Source organism: Scyliorhinus torazame, chromosome 19 (genome assembly GCF_047496885.1).
Source record: "Scyliorhinus torazame isolate Kashiwa2021f chromosome 19, sScyTor2.1, whole genome shotgun sequence".
NCBI classification, from domain to species: Eukaryota; Metazoa; Chordata; class Chondrichthyes; order Carcharhiniformes; family Scyliorhinidae; genus Scyliorhinus; species Scyliorhinus torazame.
The window spans coordinates 108,035,642-108,055,056 of NC_092725.1; the positions used below are offsets into that span (position 1 = coordinate 108,035,642).

The 19,415-nt window shown below is 45.8% G+C and overlaps 2 protein-coding genes across 10 annotated transcripts in view; both read right to left on the reverse strand.

Moving 5' to 3' along the window:
* The window catches only part of mon2 (MON2 homolog, regulator of endosome-to-Golgi trafficking), a 197,555-nt gene extending 191,056 nt beyond the window's left edge, over nucleotides 1–6,499 (reverse strand). For both annotated transcript variants that reach the window (XM_072485024.1, XM_072485023.1), the window contains exon 1: nucleotides 6,296–6,499. In XM_072485024.1, coding sequence (XP_072341125.1) covers nucleotides 6,296–6,412 — 117 coding nt within the window. In that variant the 5' untranslated portion in view covers nucleotides 6,413–6,499. The remainder of the gene's footprint in view (nucleotides 1–6,295) is intronic.
* A 9,622-nt stretch (nucleotides 6,500–16,121) lies between these two features.
* Nucleotides 16,122–19,415, reverse strand: part of LOC140396417 (ubiquitin carboxyl-terminal hydrolase 15-like) — a 231,410-nt gene continuing 228,116 nt past the window's right edge. For all 8 annotated transcript variants that reach the window (XM_072485038.1, XM_072485025.1, XM_072485026.1 and 5 more), the window contains one exon: nucleotides 16,122–18,502. In XM_072485038.1, coding sequence (XP_072341139.1) covers nucleotides 18,323–18,502 — 180 coding nt within the window. In that variant the 3' untranslated portion in view covers nucleotides 16,122–18,322. The remainder of the gene's footprint in view (nucleotides 18,503–19,415) is intronic.

The following is a 19,415-nucleotide window of genomic DNA, read 5'->3' on the forward strand; positions in this document are numbered from 1 at the left end:
AAAACCAGGTAAGGACATCAGATTCCCTTTAGTGAACCAGACATTAGTGAACCAGATGGGTTTTTCTAACAACTCAAGATCAACAGACTTTTTTAATTCCAGATATTATTGGGTTCAAATTCCACCATCAGCTGGGATTCGAACGCAGGCCCCCAGAGCATTAACTTGGGTCTCTGGGTTATGAATCCAGTGACAATACCACTACACCACCACCTCCCCTTATCTCCGGTGTAGAATAAACTGAAGATGACCCAAAGTTTTGCTGCCCACGTCCTAACTCGCACCAAGGGGCTGGTTTAGCACACTGGGCTAAATAGCTGGCTTGTAATGCAGAACAATGCCAGCAGCGCGGGTTCAACTCCCGTACCAGCCTCCCCGAACAGGCGCCGGAATGTGGCGACTAGGGGCTTTTCACAGTAACTTCATTGAAGCCTACTTGTGACAATAAGCGATTATTATTAAGTCATGTTCACCCGTGTTCGCTAACCTACACTGGCATCCGGTAAGCAACACGTTAATTTAAAAATTCTCATCCTTTTTTTAAAATCCCTCCATGGCCTCGCCCTACTCAGCTCTGTAATCTGCTCCAGCCCCACAACCCTGGGAGATACTTATGCTTTTCCAATTCTGGCCACTTGGCCTTCAGCTAAGCTCTGAAATTCCTCCCTAAACCTCCTCACCTATTTCTTTATTTAAGGTTCTCCTTAAAATACTAAAGCTTTTAGTCATCTAACATCTTTTCATGTAGTTCGATCTCAAATTTTATAACGCTCAAGTGATGTGGCTTGGGATGTTTTATTCTGTTAAAGGCTGTTAGCATTGGATAAAAGCAAATTAAGACTGTTAGCATTGTTGTTGGGACACCACAGTATAAACAAGAAGCAAAACCAAGCACAAACCAGATCTCGACAGAGAGGAAGACACTATGTCACTAGCATTAAAAAGAAATTTGCATTTATATAGTCACTACCTTCGGATGTCCTGAAGAAAAATACAGCCACTGAAGCACTTTATTTTGTAAAATTAATCAGTGTGAATGCAGGAGATGTAGAACTCACATTTGTGATGCGTAAAATAGTCATTTTTTTAAAAAAAATTCCAATTAAGGAGCAATTTAGTGTGGCCAATCCATCTACCCTGCACATTTTTGGGTTGTGGGGGCGAGATCCATGCATACACAGGGAGAACATCCAAACTCCACACAGTCAGTGACCCATGGCCGGGATTGAACCTGGGTCCTCGGCACTGTAAGGGAGCAGTGCTAACCACTGCGCACTGTGCTGCCCAATAGTTATCATTTTGATCTCTTACTTTTGAGCATTTCATTTTAATGTCAAAATACTATCCAGAACATCAGCCATAGTTCAGTTGGTAGCGTCCTCGTCTGAGTCAGACGGTTGGAGATTCAAAAATCTTGAACACAAAAATCCAGTTCAGTACTGAGTCAATAAGTAATGCAACTGTTTGAGGTGCCCGATATCCGATGAGATGTTAAGCCAAGGTCCTGTCAACGTTCTTGGGCTGGATTATATTCCGAAAGCAGATTTCCCCCCACCCCAGTGCAAATGTCTGAGGCAAACCTCCCTATGCTTGGCCCCCCTCCCACTGCAATTTCTCGGGCGAAGGCCATTTAATGAATATAAGACAGGGCATCCATACATCCACTCCAGGATCAGTGACCACTGCTGATATTGCAGGAGGCCCCGGAGGGACAGAAATCATGGAAGCACACCAAGGTCGGATTGGAAAGCCCTGGCAAGGGGGTCATGTTGGACAGGGTTGGGGAATTGGGGGGTACGTGGGGTGGAAAATCTGTGGGGGAGGCCTCAGATTGCCACAGTGGTGCTCCCTTCTTTTCTTTACATCAGTCGCAAAGTTAAACCTGCTGGCTACACGCCGGGCTCAGGCCTCTCCCGCCACCTGTTAAAATCAGTGGCGGTAGAATGAGGCTCTTAACTGGGGCATCAACTGCCCACTTAAGGGTCTCAAGGGACTCACCCAACGCCTTCCCCCAGTGCCCATAAATTCTTGTTGAGGCAGGCACGCCTCTTATGCCACAGCACTTCAATTTATAGGTCCACCCAGCTGTTTTCCAGCCCATGGATGGCCGGTAAAATCTAGCCCCTCAGCTGTATGTAAAAGAGGCCATGGCAGGTTTCGAAGGCAGAGTTATCTTTGGTTTATGGAACAATATGTGTTCATCAAATGACATCATAAAAATGGATTATCTACTCAGTGTTCTATTGTTACATAGAAACATGAAAAATAGGAGCTGGAAACAGCCATTCAGCCCTTCGAGCCTGCTCCACTATTTATCATGGCTGATCATCCAACTTAATAGTCTGATTCCGCCTTCCCCCATATACTTTGATCCCCTTCGTGCCAAGAGTTTGCTGCGTAAAAATTAGCTGCCGCGTTTCGTACATTAAAACATTGGCGACACTTCGTAAGCATATCATTGGCTGTAAAGGTCGTCTGGAGGTCCGAAGGTCATGGAAGGTGCAGTATAAATGCAAGTCTTTTTCTTTAACAACATGACTGCAACGTTAACTAAGGTGCAAGCTGCAAACTAGCTTTAATGAAACTCTATTTCCTTATCAATAACACCATCATGCACTTATATAGCAACGTGCCCTGCACTGCTTGACAGCAACATTATCAAATAAAACAATATTGTCAATAACACCATTCCAACAGTAACAAAGCCCAAACTGATTCATTACTGACTGATACTATACAAGTTTCCCATGTAAGTTCTGAAGTTTTTTGCGGAGCTTGTTAGATCTTCCATGTTTTGTCAATAATGAAAAAGATTAATTTAATATTCTATCCAGGAGCTTTAATAGTACATTGTTACGGCAGTATGCAGAGATTGAGCTCAATGAAAGCAAGCCAACTTTCAGCTGGTTTGGACAAAAAAAACACATCTAATCAGCCAACTTGGGCTGACTCTACTGTTCAGTGTCATCACAATGATAGGTGTTGCAATCAGCTTGAAAGTGTGTGCGAGTCAGTTCACTTTTTGGGTGATCAGAATTATATTTCTATCTGTAAACTGCTCATAACTCAGAATCATAGAAGCTCTACAGTGCACCACCACTGGTGGTCTGCACCAACCATCTGAAAGAGCACCCACCCAGTCCCAAGCACCCACCCCATCCCAGTAATCCCACCAAATCTTTTGGATACTAAGGGGCAATTTAACACAGCCAATCCACCTAACCTGCACATCTTTGGACTGTGGGAGGAAACCGGAGCACCCAGAGGAAACCCACGCAGGCACAGGGAGAAAGTGTAAACTCCACACAGACCGGAATTGAACCCGGGGCCCTGGCACTTTGCCACCATGCCATCCCAGCTGAGTCATGCAACATACTTTTACAGTCAGTGAGATGCATACGGGTACATCACTTCACAAATCAAAAGCTGCCTATACTCCCGACAGAAAAGACAGGAATGCCACTAAAGCAAATTATCCAGAAAATAACCTCTTGTAATGTAGCTGATCCCTTCTATATAGGATCAATGCAGACAGCATTGGGCACTTTACCACAAACACAGAAAGCACCAAATAAGAACTGTGGCCAGAATGCAACTTGCTCGACATTATCTTTTATCCTGTTTCCTAAAATTAAGACAGGAAGAGGCCAGATGACACTTTGCATTTACTCCCTCCAGTCTGCACAGATGCTTGTGTGTCTTATGTCAGTCTAAACACACTTGCAGGTACCAGAAGGGTTTTGTGATTCCCTCTTCCCCATGCTACACAGTGAAGGGGTCAACATCACTCTTAGAGTTACCCTTCCACTGTCAGTCCCTGGCAATTGTGCTGGATTAGACCAAGTCCCCAGAGTAACTGACAGGGGTGTCTTTCTCTCCAGTTGGTGCAGGGATCTCTCGCTCTTTACTTGGGGTGGGGATGCCCTGCTCTCTCCGGATGATCCAGGGGCCTCCCACTCGCTACTCGGTGGTGCTGTTCTCTCTCTGTCTCGCCCCTTTGCTGAGCGGCGGGGATATCGCTCCCGCTCCTTGTGCCGGGGGTCTTGCTTCCCCTCCCTGCGGCGGGTGGGTCTCGCTTCCCCTCCCTGCGGCCGGGGTCTCGCTCCCCCTCCCTGTAGCAGGGGTCTCGCTCCCCCTCCCTGCGGCGGGGGGTCTCGCTCCCCCCTCCCTGCGGCGGGGGGTCTCGCTCCCCCCTCCCTGCGGCGGGGGTCTCGCTCCCCCCTCCCTGCGGCGGGGGTCTCGCTCCCCCTCCCAGCGCCGGGGGGATCTCGCTCCCCCTCCCTGCGCCGGGGGTCTCGCTCCCCCTCCCTGCGCCGGGGGTCTCGCTCCCCCTCCCTGCGGCGAGGGTCTCGCTCCCCCTCCCTGCGGCGAGGGTCTCGCTCCCCCTCCCTGCGGCGAGGGTCTCGCTCCCCCTCCCTGCGGCGGGGGTCTCGCTCCCCCTCCCTGCGGCGGGGGGGTCTCGCTCCCCCTCCCTGCGCCGGGGGTCTCGCTCCCCCTCCCTGCGCCGGGGGTCTCGCTCCCCCTCCCTGCGGCGGGGGTCTCGCTCCCCCTCCCTGCGGCGGGGGTCTCGCTCCCCCTCCCTGCGGCGGGGGGTCTCGCTCCCCCTCCCTGCGGCGGGGGTCTCGCTCCCCCTCCCTGTGGCGGGGGTCTCGCTCCCCCTCCCTGCGGCGGGGGGTCTCGCTCCCTCTCCCTGCGGCGGGGGGTCTCGCTCCCTCTCCCTGCGGCAGGGGTTCTCGCTCCCTCTCCCTGCGGCAGGGGACTCGCTCCCTCTCCCTGCGGCAGGGGTCTCGCTCCCTCTCCCTGCGGCAGGGGTCTCGCTCCCTCTCCCTGCGGCAGGGGTCTCGCTCCCTCTCCCTGCGGCAGGTGTCTCGCTCCCTCTCCCTGGGGCAGGGGTCTCGCTCCTGCTCCCTGGGGCAGGGGCCTCGCTCCCTCTCCCTGCGGCAGGGGCCTCGCTCCCTCTCCCTGCGGCAGGGGCCTCGCTCCCTCTCCCTGCGGCAGGGGCCTCGCTCCCTCTCACTGCGGCAGGGGCCTCGCTCCCTCTCACTGCGGCAGGGGCCTCGCTCCCTCTCACTGCGGCAGGGGCCTCGCTCCCTCTCCCTGCGGCAGGGGTCTCGCTCCCTCTCCCTGCGGCAGGGGTCTCGCTCCCTCTCCCTGCGGCAGGGGTCTCGCTCCCTCTCCCTGCGGCAGGTGTCTCGCTCCTTCTCCCGGCGGCAGGGGTCTCGCTCCCTCTCCCTGCGGCAGGGGTCTCGCTCCCTCTCCCTGCGGCAGGGGTCTCGCTCCCTCTCCCTGTGGCAGGGGTCTCGCTCCCTCTCCCTGCGGCAGGGGTCTCGCTCCCTCTCCCTGCGGCAGGGGTCTCGCTCCCTCTCCCGGCGGCAGGGGTCTCGCTCCCTCTCCCGGCGGCAGGGGTCTCGCCCCCTCTCCCTGCGGCAGGGGTCTCGCTCCCTCTCCCTGCGGCAGGGGTCTCGCTCCCTCTCCCTGCGGCAGGGGTCTCGCTCCCTCTCCCTGCGGCAGGGGTCTCGCTCCCTCTCCCTGCGGCAGGGGTCTCGTTCCCTCTCCCTGCGGCAGGGGTCTCGCTCCCTCTCCCTGCGGCGGGGGAGTCTCGCTGCGTCTCCCAGCGGCGGATGTCTTGCTCCCTCTCCCTACGGTAGGGGTCTCTCTCTCTCTAGTTGCGGTGGGGGTCTCTCTCTGTGTCTCTAGCTGTGGTGGGGGGTCTCTCTCTCTCTCTCTTTAGCTGCGGGGGTGGGTCTCTCTCTAGCTGCAGTGGGGGTCTCTCTCTAGCTGCGATAGGGGTCTCTCTCTAGCTGCGATAGGGGTCTCTCTCTTTCTAGCTGTAGTGGGGGTCTCTCTCTCTCTAGCTGTGGTGGGTTACTCTCTTTCTAGCTGCGATAGGGGTCTCTCTCTTTCTAGCTGCAGTGGGGGTCTCTCTCTAGCTGCGATAGGGGTCTCTCTCTTTCTAGCTGCAGTGGGGGTCTCTCTCTAGCTGCGATAGGGGTCTCTCTCTTTCTAGCTGCGATAGGGGTCTCTCTCTAGCTGCGATAGGGGTCTCTCTCTTTCTAGCTGCAGTGGGGGTCTCTCTCTAGCTGCAGTGGGGGTCTCTCTCTAGCTGTGGTGGGGTCTCTCTCTTTCTAGCTGCGATAGGGGTCTCTCTCTCTTTCTAGTTGCGGTGGGGGGTCTCTCTCTCTCTCTCTCTCTTTAGCTGCGGGGGTGGGTCTCTCTCTAGTTGCGGTGGGGTCTCTCTCTAGCTGCCGTGGGGGTCTGTATTCCCCCCTCTCTCCCCCTCACTCTCTGTTCTCACCTCCTTGACGGGGGGGAATTTCTTCCTGCATTCCAGAGACAAGCTCCTCAGATCGCTCTGCATGTTTTCCAGCAGCTTCTTCACGGCTTCGGGGGACGAGGTGGACATTTTCCTCATTTCGGCCCTGTCGATTGAATCGCCCCCCCCCCCGCGTACAGGAGCCTGCCGCCCCGCCACCAGAGCCCAGGCCGCACCCACAATTCTCTGCGGCCGACACGTCACCCGTACTTCCGTAAACACAAAACGGCCGGAAATTACGTTCGCTGTTTGGTCCTGGTGCCACCCGTGCTGCCCCCTCCAGAGCAGTAGGCCGCCTATAGCGCCCCCTCTCGGGTAGGAGGTCACCACCAGCGCACCCTCCCGGGGAGGAGGTCACTTCCAGCGTCCTCTACCGGGCCGGAGGTCGGGTCCAGCGCCCCCTCCCGGACTGGAGGTCGCCTCCAGCGCCACCTCGTGGACTTGAGATCTCCAGCGCTCCCTCCCGGGCCGGAGGGCGCCTCCTGAGAGGAACAATGCTGGAGAAGAGGAAGCAATTTACAATGTCAGCTCACAGAATGCTGCGAATGGGCACAAGGGAACTGGCGGTGGATTTGACATTTGAACCTGGAGGAAGGCAGTCAAGAAAGAAACTAGAATTCACATGGGTTCAAACCAATAATCTGTCTTCTTAAAGTGAAGATTGTGCTGTTATCTCCCAGTGTTGATGTCTTTATCGGTGATGTGAATATACAGCAGAGCACTGAACAGTTTCAGTGTCTTTTCCTGACATTTGTGGGAAGGATTGTGACAGGTGAATCTCGAAGTCGAATAGATTTACTGGAAGCTGATGAAAAGGTGTTGTCCCTCTGTCCAGACCAACATTTATTACTCAACTACCAAAACAGATAATTTATTCGTTCATTCCATTGCTGTGTGCATATTAGCTGCCATATTTGCCTACATTACAACTGTTACAGCAATTCATTCATCATATGATGCGACCATCAATTCACTCAAAGACACGAGAAGTAAACCGTGGTTTTAATCAGCTTAGAACAGTGCCTGCCTGTGACTGGCACAATACTGGGAACTGCCTGCAGGTCAGCTGCTTTATACTTCCTCTTAAGGGGAGGAGCCATGGGCAGAGCCCGTACCGGCCCCAACATATCCCCCTGTGGGTGAAGCCACTCAATGGCCCATAGGTGGAGCCCACAGGGTTAACAACATAACACAACAGCAGAACATGATACAAATACACTGGTGAATTATTAGCACTATACATTCACCACATCATAGAGCACTTAAGGACTTCCTGAGGATGCAAAAGGTACAGGAGAACTGCAAACAACTAACTACTTCCTTCATTCCTTTTTTTCCACATGATACCGAAAGGTTGGCAAACTCAGCTGCTGATTGGATGCCCTTCACTACTATCTTGGCTAACTAGTAAAATATGACATAGAGATGCTGGTGTTGGACTGCGGTAGGGCACAGTAAGAAGTCTTACAACACCAGGTTCCTTGATGAAGGAGCTATGCTCCGAAAGCTAGTGATTCGAAACAAACCTGTTGGACTTTAACCTGCTGTAGTAGAATATGGTGATAGCTGCACCCAAATGTGGTTCAATGGATATGTATAACTCAAGAAGGGGTCTCAAAGTTCTTTATTGGTAGCTACAAAGGCACATGTCAGTACCTGGTTGGTTTGGTTTCACTTGGGTGCCGTTCATTGGAATGCCACACAAATGGGTTGAAGAGGCACCTTGAATTTATTTTTCCATCTTCCTTCAATAACAGAAAAATTCCAAAATGGATTAGGGTTGTGGCATACAATACATGTCCAAACATTGTGCATTGTCATGAGAATGTTGCTTTAAGAAATGGTTAGCTGCTCATGTTACTGCAGTGATGTCAGAGTGTGGGAGGAGCTGAGCTCTGGTTCTGCTTTTCAGTTTCACTTTGAGAAAAGCTTGGGTGTGTCTCTGTCTTTTTGGTTTTGTTTTGCAGTCTGTTGCAGCTGAAGTCAGGGAAAACAGCTGTACTGTTGATCTCTCTGCCATAAAGGACTATCTCTTGATCATTTGGTGAATTCAGAAATGTATATGTTTTCAGTATTGAATGTAAACCCTGATGTGCTTCTGTTTAAAGGTTGTTAAGTCTTTTGGATGTTAAAAGAACAGCTTAAAGGATTACTTAGTGTTGTATTCTTTGGTGGTTATCTTTGAATTAATGGTTGCTAAGATATTCACTGTTTGTTTTAAAAAGGTTAACTTGAGTTCATAGAATAAACATTGTTTTGCTTTAAAAAAGAACTTTTCCCTTTCTGAAGTACCACACTTGTAGAGTGGGCCGTGTGCTCCCCATACCACAATGTATTAAAAGTTGTGGGTCAGGTGACCTCCATGATACACTTTGGGGTTCTCTAAACCCTGACCCATAACAGCATAATTTCTCAACATACAGTAGAACGGCTTCTCTCTATTCACATGTACCCCTCACTAAAAGCTCCTTTACATGATAGTGTGGTAATATAATCAGGGCCTAGTTTTCAGGCCAATTAAATTGGATATCCTAAATTAAAGAATTGGGCACTTTAAATTAAAACCACCGTCCACTCCAGCAAGAAGCCTGCAGAATCCGAATATAAAGAACTCAGACAGGCTGCCAGAGCATGACTGGATTATAGCCCCTGATAACCCATCAAGCAATCATCGCTCCTCCTAGGGCAAGTTCAGGTGCCCTGTCAACAGGTCATCAACGAGACCATTGGGCGCTGAGACCCTGCCTCCAGAGACTCCATTGGCTCAAGGCCAGGTGGAAAAGGCGGTGGGTGGCGACAGGGGGATAAAAATAGGCATCCGTACATCTAGGAAGCGAAGACTGGGGGCAGGCGGGGGGGGGGGGGGAGGAGAGCCGACCGAGAGCAGACCAGGAAGGAAGGAAGCAAGCAAGCAACAGCCAGCGAGAATCACCTCCGCAAAGTGGAACCAGAGGGACTCAAGGATCGGATCTACAGCATACCAAACCATCTTTGCAGGTAGTACAGTCGATTCCTGGGTTTTTCTTGTATATATAGTGGGTGATTTACAGGTTAATTATATTTAATAAAGTGTGTTGCATTATATCTGTGTCCGTATTTTGTTCTCCTCCTAAATACGACACCTGGATAAACTTTGATTAAGGAGCTGGTTGAAGTATCTGAATTGGACAGATACAACAATAGAATTGCGTGGAATTAATAGTAATATGCTACAGACATAGAAAATAACAGCGCAGTACAGGCCCTTGATGTTGCGCCGACCTGTGAAATCACTCTAAAGCCCATCTACACTATTCCCTTATCGTCCATATGTCTATCCAATGATCATTTGAATGCCCTTAGTCTTGGCGAGTCCACTACTGTTGCAGGCAGGGCATTCCATGCCCTTACTACTCTCCGAGTAAAGACAGTGGATTGAGAATGGGCTAAAAGCACTCAGGTAGAGTACTGTCAATGGATTAGATCTATTTTGAGAATAATCACTCATGGTAGACTGTCTGGATCGATATGGCGATCTTTGCACTAGACTATTTTCAGAGCTGGGTCTGCCTACTCGGGGAAGGGGGTGGAGGCTTGTGGGGACTGTCAGAGAATAATTTATAGCTGTATTTTCCCCATCTGCATCCCAACCCCCATTCCATAATTCGATTTTTAATCTAGATTTTCTTTGCCTCTCCTCAGAGATTAAATGGTTCCAGGGCAGGGAATGTCTATCATCAGTGCACAAGGCATCACAATTGAGAGACAAATTAGATGACCAGCTACATACAAAACTGGAGCGCGATTTCAGCTCCAAAAGACAAGATGAATTTCTCAGGGAAAAAATCACAAGGTACCTTCCCGGAGCCACAAGTTGAAGACTCCAAGTCAAAGGCAGCCAAATTAAGAAAGGTGATGAAAAACTTGGGCATGATAGCAGGTTTAAAGAGCATTTTAAAAAGAGGGAGGTAAGAAGACAAGAGGTTTAAGCTGGGAATTCCAGTATATTGGGTATATCCAGAGATGATTCATTAGGTTGATCCCAGGTATGGAGGGATTTTCTTCTGAGGAAAGGTTGAGTAGATCAGGCCTGTATTCATTTGAATTTAGAAGAATGGAAGGTGACTTTATGGAAACATGTAGGATTCTCAGAGGGCCTGACAGGATAGATACGGAGAGATTTTTTCCCCTTGTGGGAGAGTAGAGGACTAGAGGGCATAATCTCAAGAGTAGTAGGTAGCCTATTTGAGAGATGAGGAAGAATTTCTTCTGAGGGTGGTGAATCTGTGGAATTCTTTACCGCAGAGGGTTGTGGAGGCGGAGTCATCAGGTATGTTCAAGGCTGAGATAGACAGATTTTTAATCAATGAAGGAGTGTCAAGGGTTATGCTGATAAGGCAGAAAAAGTGGAATTGAGGATTATATCAGATAAATCATGATCTCATTGAGTGGCGGAGCAGACTCAATGAGCTGAATGGGCAACTTCTGCTTCTCGGTCTTATGGTCTCATAACAATAATCCCTTGTATATCCAAACACATCTTTATTGTAAACTCAGATACACTAAGCAGCTATAACTGATTACAAGTACATTGCTTTATTATGTATACTCGTAAACCTTAAACTACATGAATCTGAAGACATCCCAAATTTGTTGGTAAATATCACGTATACATTGAAATTAAATCATTCACATTTTCTGGACTGTGCATCAGTAAATATGCAGAATACCTCAAAAGCAGGACACATTTTAAAATGTCTCAGAAACAATTGCGAACCAAGGCCAAAGGATTGGTAATTTTATATTGTGCTAATTAGAACGACGGCTGGCATAGTACGGTTTTGGGCAAACTAATCATGTTCCTCTACACAGAGGTAATTATTTGTTTCTTCACATTAAAAAGCTTTTCCAAAAATTGGCCAACTGACACGGTCAAGATTTTACAGAGCTATTAATAAAGAGGCCAGTACTTCTAACCACAATGCTTAATTTTAATGATGTGATAGATGTACAGGCACACTAAGGCTTTGCAAAGCTAAAAGTCTGATTCTAGCAACTGAAAAATTAGGTTCCTCTACATTGGAGATACCAGATGCTGGTCATGTGATCGGTTTGCTTTAATCTCTGCTCAATCTGCTAACATGATCCTGAGCTTCTGTTTGCTTGTCACTTTAATTTTCCAACCCTTCCTATTCCATGCTGTTCTTCGCCTGTACGTTCCAATGAAACTCAACATAAACTCAAAACATCTTTCTGTTTGGCACTTTACAATCTTCCAGTTTTAACAGGTTCATAGTTTTAGATCTTAACCACATTCTGTTGGTCAGCAGGCAATGGAGGATGGCGCCACCAGAGCTCCTTGGACTGAAGATTTGGGCTGGTATTTGGGGTGGGAACCCCTAGAGTGTTCCACACCCAAGGGTCTACCTGCCCTTTTTTCTGAGCCCAGCCGTCTCCATCCACGTTGCCAGGTTTTCTATGCTTCTCTCTCTGCTGTAGCCAGTTACACCTCCTCTGGACCTAAATTCTGTTTCCAAATTTGTCTGATCACCCCATTTTGCCTTGCACCATCATGTTTTTGGTCCTCCGCCCTAATACTGGCCTTTCCTTTTGTTTATTCCATGCCTTCCTTTTCCCTTGGTATTTATCTGAAAGCTGTTCCTCTCTAACACCCCTCAAATCTGAAATATGAACTGTTTTCCCCCTCAATAGCTGCCAGACCTGCTGAGCATTTCCAACATTGTTGATTTCAGATGTCCAACATCTGTGATTGTTTGCTTCATTTATTTCCCTGAATGAGCATTTAGAAAATCACTGAGCAAAATCAGCTCGCCAAGGAAACTTATCTCCATAGCTCAATGCACTTTGGAGAATGGTTAAAATCCAACTGTATTACCAGAGGATATTGGAATAATAATCTTTATTAGTGTCACAAGTAGGCTTCAATTAACACTGCAATGACGTTACTGTGAAAATCCCTTAGTCACTACACTACAGCACCTGATCGGGTACACTGAGGGAGAATTCAGAATGTCCAATTCACCTCGCAAGCACGTCTTTCGGGACTTGTGGGAGGAAACCAGAGCACCCGGAGGAAACCCACGCAGGCACGGGGAGAACGTGCAGACTCCGCAGTGACCCAAGCCAGGAATCGAACCCAGGTCCCTGGTGCTGTTAAGCAACAGTGCTAACCACTGTGCAACCATGCCGTCAAGAAGATTTTTATTAATATTCAGCTATTTTCTGTCTTTTAAAAAAGGTCTGTCCTGCCATCCATCAGTCAGTAGCTTATCAGGTGAGGGACAGACAGAATATACTGAAAAATATATTTTACAGGAGATGATTGTTCAGCATTCAGGAGAGTAGAACTAAATTGGATCGCACTTTCAGAGAACTGGCAGTTATGTTGGACTGAATGGCCTCTTTCTCTTGTAGGATTAGATAATTGGGGATCATTGCAAATCCAAACAGAAACATTGAATAATTAACAAATATTCTGTAGAAAGGTCATAGACTCAAAACATTATGTTTCTCCCTCCATACACACAGTCAGACCTACTGAGTTTAGCCAACATTTGTTTTTATTTCAGATTTCCAACATCCACAGTATTTTACTTTTATATTGAATAATTATTCAGGTTTGAAGCTTATGTTGTTACTGTTCAATACTAGGGTATTCACTTAGTTGCTTACTGCGATCATTGCTGCATGTATGTAACTCACATAAGGAGGGACGTAATTGCATTGGAAGCAGTTCAGAGAAGGCTCATTAATCTGATTCCTGGGATAAGGGTCTTAAGCAGAGGTTGAGTCGGTTGGGTTAAACGGAGTTGGGACAGTTTTTTGCTTGGGTGGCCAGGGTTATGGGGCAGATTGAACAGAGTTAACACTCCAATCAGATCAGTGTAAGGGTCCGTCCTGTTTATTCCCTTATTTCTTATTTATTTTATTTTGCTGTTGCACTTTTGATCTATGGATGATTAATGGACATGACACTTTAAGACAAACAGCCTGTAAGAAGCCTGTACTTTTAATTGAAACAGAAGAATCTGAAGGCTGTGCTGGTTTAAATAGGTGATTGAAGACTGACTGGCGTCAGTGAGGACTTGGTTTGACTGATTGGCTAATGGCCAATGAATTTGCCCAGAGGCTGTGCTCTGCCCAGTAACAGGTGGTGATTGGATCTGATCCCACTGGTATGTTTTTCAGAGTTCTAAGGCTTGAGAGTTTGGTATCAGTATTGATTCTGGCAGCCCGATGAAGAGATCTAACTAACTCTTTCCAAAAGGATCCAGCTAATTCTCTCCAGAAAGTCACTGAGAGGGCTGATCTTCTCCCTAGCAAGTCTGGGTGCTGTCCTCTTGAGACTGCAGAGGCCTGAAGTCAAACCGTTAGCTGAAAGCTAGTTTATGTGAAATTAAGTGTCTCTCCAGAAAGATGCCTGAATGTGGACCTCGAGGCCCAGTAAGGTGTCTCTCCAGAAAGCTTGCATTTTCTCTGGTTATGGACTCTGGTTATCATGAGTCAGAAGGACATAAATTGTAACGGTTATTCTGGATTAGAAACTTTCCTGCCAATACATCCAATGTGGGAGTCATAACAGCATAAGAAGGCCATTAAGTACTACATTTTCTAAACTACAGGGACCCTGAATGAATGAATCTACAAAGACCATTGCCGGCTGTACACACGATAGTGATAAAAGTGTGCTAAAGGAGCATCATCTGAAGAAGCAAAGACTCTTATCTATTGACCTTTATCCTTATTATTTTCTACCCCTTTCCATCCCTCTGTCTGTCTTGTGTGTCGGGGGGGGGGGGGCGGTAGCGGGGGGGGGGGGGGGCGGTAGGGGGGGGGGGGGGCGGTAGAGGGGGGGGGCAGTTAAATTGGATAGTAGGTATTACCTTCCATTAACAAGCTGTATTTACTGTATGTTTCATGATGGTCCTTGTTATAAATGAACAGTAATCATGTTTACATTTACAAACGTGGTGATTGTAATTAATGGGCAGCCAAGGGCCAAAAATATTTTTATAAGAATTATTGGTTATTTCACTTGTGTTGTGACTCCAACATACGTGGGGCTGCATACTAGCCCAGGGTTACGTAACAATAGCAATGACATGCTCAAGAGGCCAAATTGCCTATTCGTGCTCCTATTTCTTATGCTGTTATGACTCCCGCATTGGATGTATTGGCAGGAAAGTTTCTAATCCAGAATAACCATTACAATTTATGTCCTTCTGACTCATGATAACCAGAGTCCATAACCACAGGACACAGATTTGTGCTAATTGCCAAGAGGGTAAATTGAAATTTTCTAATGTGGGGAATAATGATCAGGAATACACTGCCTGAAAGGATAGTGGAAGAGATCCAACAGTAACTTTCAAAAGCAAATTGAATATGTACCCGAGAAAGATAAGCTTGCAGGGGAAAGAGCAGTGAGTGGATGGCTTGGACTGCTCTTTCCATAGAAAACCTACTGTGCATTGGCCATTCAGTCCATCAAGTCTGCACCGACCTTCATCGTCCCCTATCCCCGTAACCCTGTGCATTGATCATGGCCAATCCACCTAACCTGCACATCTTGTACACTATGGGGCGATTTAGAATGGCCGATTCACCTAACCTGCACATGTTTGGTTGTGGGAGGAAACCAGAGCACCCGCAGACACGGGGAGAACGTGCAAGCGTCACAAAGACAATCACCCAAGGCCAGAATCAAACCTCATTCTCTGGCGCTGTAAGGCAGCAATGCTAACCACTGTTTCCAAGCGAGAGCACAGACACAGTGGGTTGAATGATTTCATCCTGGGTTTGATATTGTCTTTTTGCACCTCTCCCATTATTTGAAATTAATGCACCTACTGTTTCCTATCACCTTTAGCATATACTTTGGATTGCAAAATAAAGCAGTATCCACTGGAAGCATGGTCCTCAAATCATTGCGAGAGACAAGGTACCTTTTCAGAAGGAGAAGGGGTGGGGGAGAAGCAGATTTTACTCATCACTTAGTAGCTGGTTAAGAGGAACACCTATACTCCATTGTCTACAATTACTCATATCCTAGGTGAGGGAGAGAGGAAAGAATACCTGATAACCATCAACCACCTGCATTTATATAGCACTTATAACATAGTAAAGCATCCCAAAATATTTCACAACAGCATCAACAAAAACTGGCATCAAGTCGCAAAGAGATGTTAGGGCAGATGACCAAAAGCCTGCTCAAAGAAATAGGTTTCAAGCAGAAAGAGGTAGAGAAGCAGAGAAGTTTAGGGGGAAGTTACAAAGACAAGCTGCTTACAATGGGATTCTGAAGGGCCTCATTAGAATCTTACTTTTCCTTTTGATGCCAACTGGGCATTTCCAGGTACGAGTATGTGCCACAACTTGTTTCTTAACTGGAGCATGCACATCTCGGGGATGATGATAGGACCTTTCCTATTCTGAAATGGCTAGTGAAGTGACAGTTTGCGACTGATTATATTTCTGCTCATTTTAACAGCTGAAAGAAATACTTTGTGTGGTCACCAAGTTCAAAGGATTTGCTGCTGATGACTTCCACCAACCTTTTGAGATGGAAGATGGTATTTTGAATCTCATGAAAGGTTTATCTTCAAGCCTCAGAATTATGCAATTTATACAGTGACTAACCTTCCTTCTTCCAAGTCACAAATCACAATTTGTGCAAATTTGAACTTTCATAAATCAAATACCCAACATTCATACTGACATAAGCTGTATTAAACAAGATCCACATTCATAAGTTAATACTTTGTGAAACCCCATAAAGTTTCAGTTCATAGCATCCTTCATGGCTTGATGTCTTTTGTTTCTATTTTTATTGATATGCGAGGATTACAATCATTGCATAAACGTGTTACGTAGTTTTATTTTAAAGTTCCCACAAATATATTATAACAATAAATTATCCATTTAAGGACACATGAATTGAGAAAATTGTTTAATGCTAAGTATGAAACTTTGTAAACCTTCATTGAAAAACATTTTGTATTACCACACTAACCTAGTCATACCAGTGCAGTTTATATTTCCCCCCCCCAAGTACCAATGACAACTGAGCTTGCAGTATGCTTTACCCAGTTATCAAGACAGAGTGAAATAGCTAAGGCCTTACAACTTTATTGTAAATTTATATAAACAAACATGCATGCAAGTTTCAAATGTAAAATCAAATGAAATGAAGTGCAATGAAAATATTTACCTCAGACAGACATGCTGGAAGTCCGTGACTTCCATTTTACAAAACAAAGGGGGAATAAAATCAAAAAAGGCAAAGATGGAGAGTAAAACATTGAGAGAAATATCAGCACTAATGTCAAGTTACTGAGCAAAGCCATTCTGGACTCAGACTTAACTCATCCAGGTCTACTATAGTGTTTCTATTTCTTTAACTATAACATTTCAATAAAATAATTTACCAAGTGCGCACTCACAGAGTGAACTTATTTATACAATACACCATTCACATCAGTTTTTAAATCTGTGTTTTTCCTTTGTTTTCATTTAAAAGTGAATAACATAATTTCCTTCATTGGCAATGGGACACAAAAGTGGTCGACTTAGGTAAAGAAGAACAATTCCGTAAGCATTATGTAACATCTGCCAATGACAGTAAGAAACTAAAAAACGCATTCCTTTGACCTACATCAAATGGGAAGCAGCAATTCAGAAAGAAAAATCACACTCTAAGCTGCTGGCATCCTGGCCCCTCAAGTACAGCTCACTAATAAATTCAACAAGATGTACCTAGTAATATGTACAATCCATTACTGCAACATGCAAATGTTTACTATACACAATTTAATATGCGGTAAGGCTATGGTGAATTCCAAAAAGGAATTAAAATAAAATCAACCCACTTGCTCACTTATTCTATCAAATTTTATAATGTAATCCATAGCTCGATTGTAAGTTGTAATATAATAACTTAAACATACGAAGATAGTTAGTTACATTAGGCTCCGTGTCATACACCAAAAATAAAGAGTGCAAACCAAGTTTGTTGAACAAACAAAAATTATCCAGCACGTCAATTTAATCTGTTATGACATTCTATTTTTAACCCTGAGTACTGCAAGCTCGTTTGCAGTTTACAAAATATGTTTTCTGTCACAGAATACCCGCAGAAACAATTCTCCGTTCACTTCTAATGCTGCACCTCACAACTATTTGAAAGTAGGATTGCAGAAAGATGGTGGGACTGCTGAGCATTTCTAAATCTGTCGATTCTTCGAATTAGCATAATTGTAATTTCCTTATTTCGGTGCAGAAATGCCACTGCAGTCCTCAAAGGGTTAAAGTAGATTTTATAAATGTCCACAGCACGCACACAAACTTTATGCACTTCCACAATGTGAGTGCATTGCACTTAGCCTATTTGGAACAGTAACCCATAACACAGGCTAATCTATGATGCTCTATGGGAACTTGAAAGTCATTGCACAGCACGTTCAATCGGCAGTTTTGTCACTACTCCTTCATTTCAATGGGCGTTAGAATGATTGTTTAGACAAACTATGACACTGAATTAGTGAACCAGCTGTCCATTCAGTTTAAGTGCTCACGTTCCCTACTGCTAAAGCAAGGCATGTAAATTGTACACTTTGCTATTTACTCAGAACCTTTACAAAAATAACTGATGTGTATTTTGTTTGGAGATTAACTAGTACATTTTCAAAAACAATAGACAGGAGTGAAGAAGGGGCTCACTTAATTATTCCTGCATATATTTAGTGTAAAGAACCAGCATACATCAGTAAGACAAATAGATTTCATGGATCATATACCGCAATTAGCTTCTAATTGAGTTTCTAATACACTTCAGCTTCAAGTAATTCACTTAAGTCTATCTCAACATGAAAAATCCAAAATGGCTTTTAGCTCAGGCTGATGTAGCACCTTCCAGGTGATCTTTTGCTCTTAATTTGTGGTATGCTTCTGGTTTTCCAGTGTCCGGGACAGGAATCTGCATTGGAGAATTTCAACATGACATCATAGTTGTCAGTTTGTGTGCATGCAGTTTTCATTCTCTACATCATTCTCGTTACAATCCTCATCGCTCTCCCGCGGGATGCCTAAAGAGGCAGAAGCTTCCTTCTTAGCACTATGATCGTGTGCAAAATAGCCGGTGCCACTGATTGTATCTTGTCTCTGGTAGAAGAGGACGTAAGCTGCTTTGGACTGTTGGAATGTAAAGGAACATGGGATCATTTATTAGCGTCTGCTCACATCAAACTCAGTAACCATAATTTACTGACTACGTTTCAGCAGAATTGTTGCTGTTTTGATACTTAACTATTTTATAAAATAAAATAGAACTGTCCCAAATACCACCAACATAGGTACTACAGACTCATTTATGGCCCAAATTTGAATCCAACCATGACAAACATTTAAACACTAATTTTGCTTGACTATTTCTAGCTACCTTTTTTTTTTTAAAGGCAATCCTTACTAATCTCAAAGGTACCCAGCCAGCTCCAACGATCAACCTTCCTTCCAGCTCATCAGCAGGTCATCCACAGACCCAATTATCTTCAATGGGCAAGGGAATTATGGGAAGAGATCAGGGTAAAAAACAACTAGAGCTGAAATATAGACTGGTAGCACAACACATGACACTGAAAGAGCTGCAGGTGTCTTAGAAATCAGAAAATGGTTCAGCGGCAGCACCTTCACTTAACTGTAATAGTCATGGATCCATCTCCAGACCAGACATTAGATTCCTGATTGACACATCATTGCTGTAACAAGAGTTAATTGTACATGAAGTAGGCCATTTTCCAAGATCATATTTTTATCTCATCTCATCAAACATTCTTCATTCATTGGACTGTTTTATTGGACCGATTGGCACCGTTTATAATGTGCCCACAATGCAGAAGGGGACACCCGGATGGACATTTGTTTAAATCCCCTTCTGCACAGCTGAGAGACCTTTTAATTCGAAATTGATGGAAAACCCTTGTTCTGCCCAGCAACAGCACAAGGCTGCATCTTAAAACGGCCCCCTGGCCAGGAGATCGGGATATCTGCGAGTCAAGACCCTGGCAGTGGGATATATGGCACAACTGTATTGCAAAGACTTATGAAA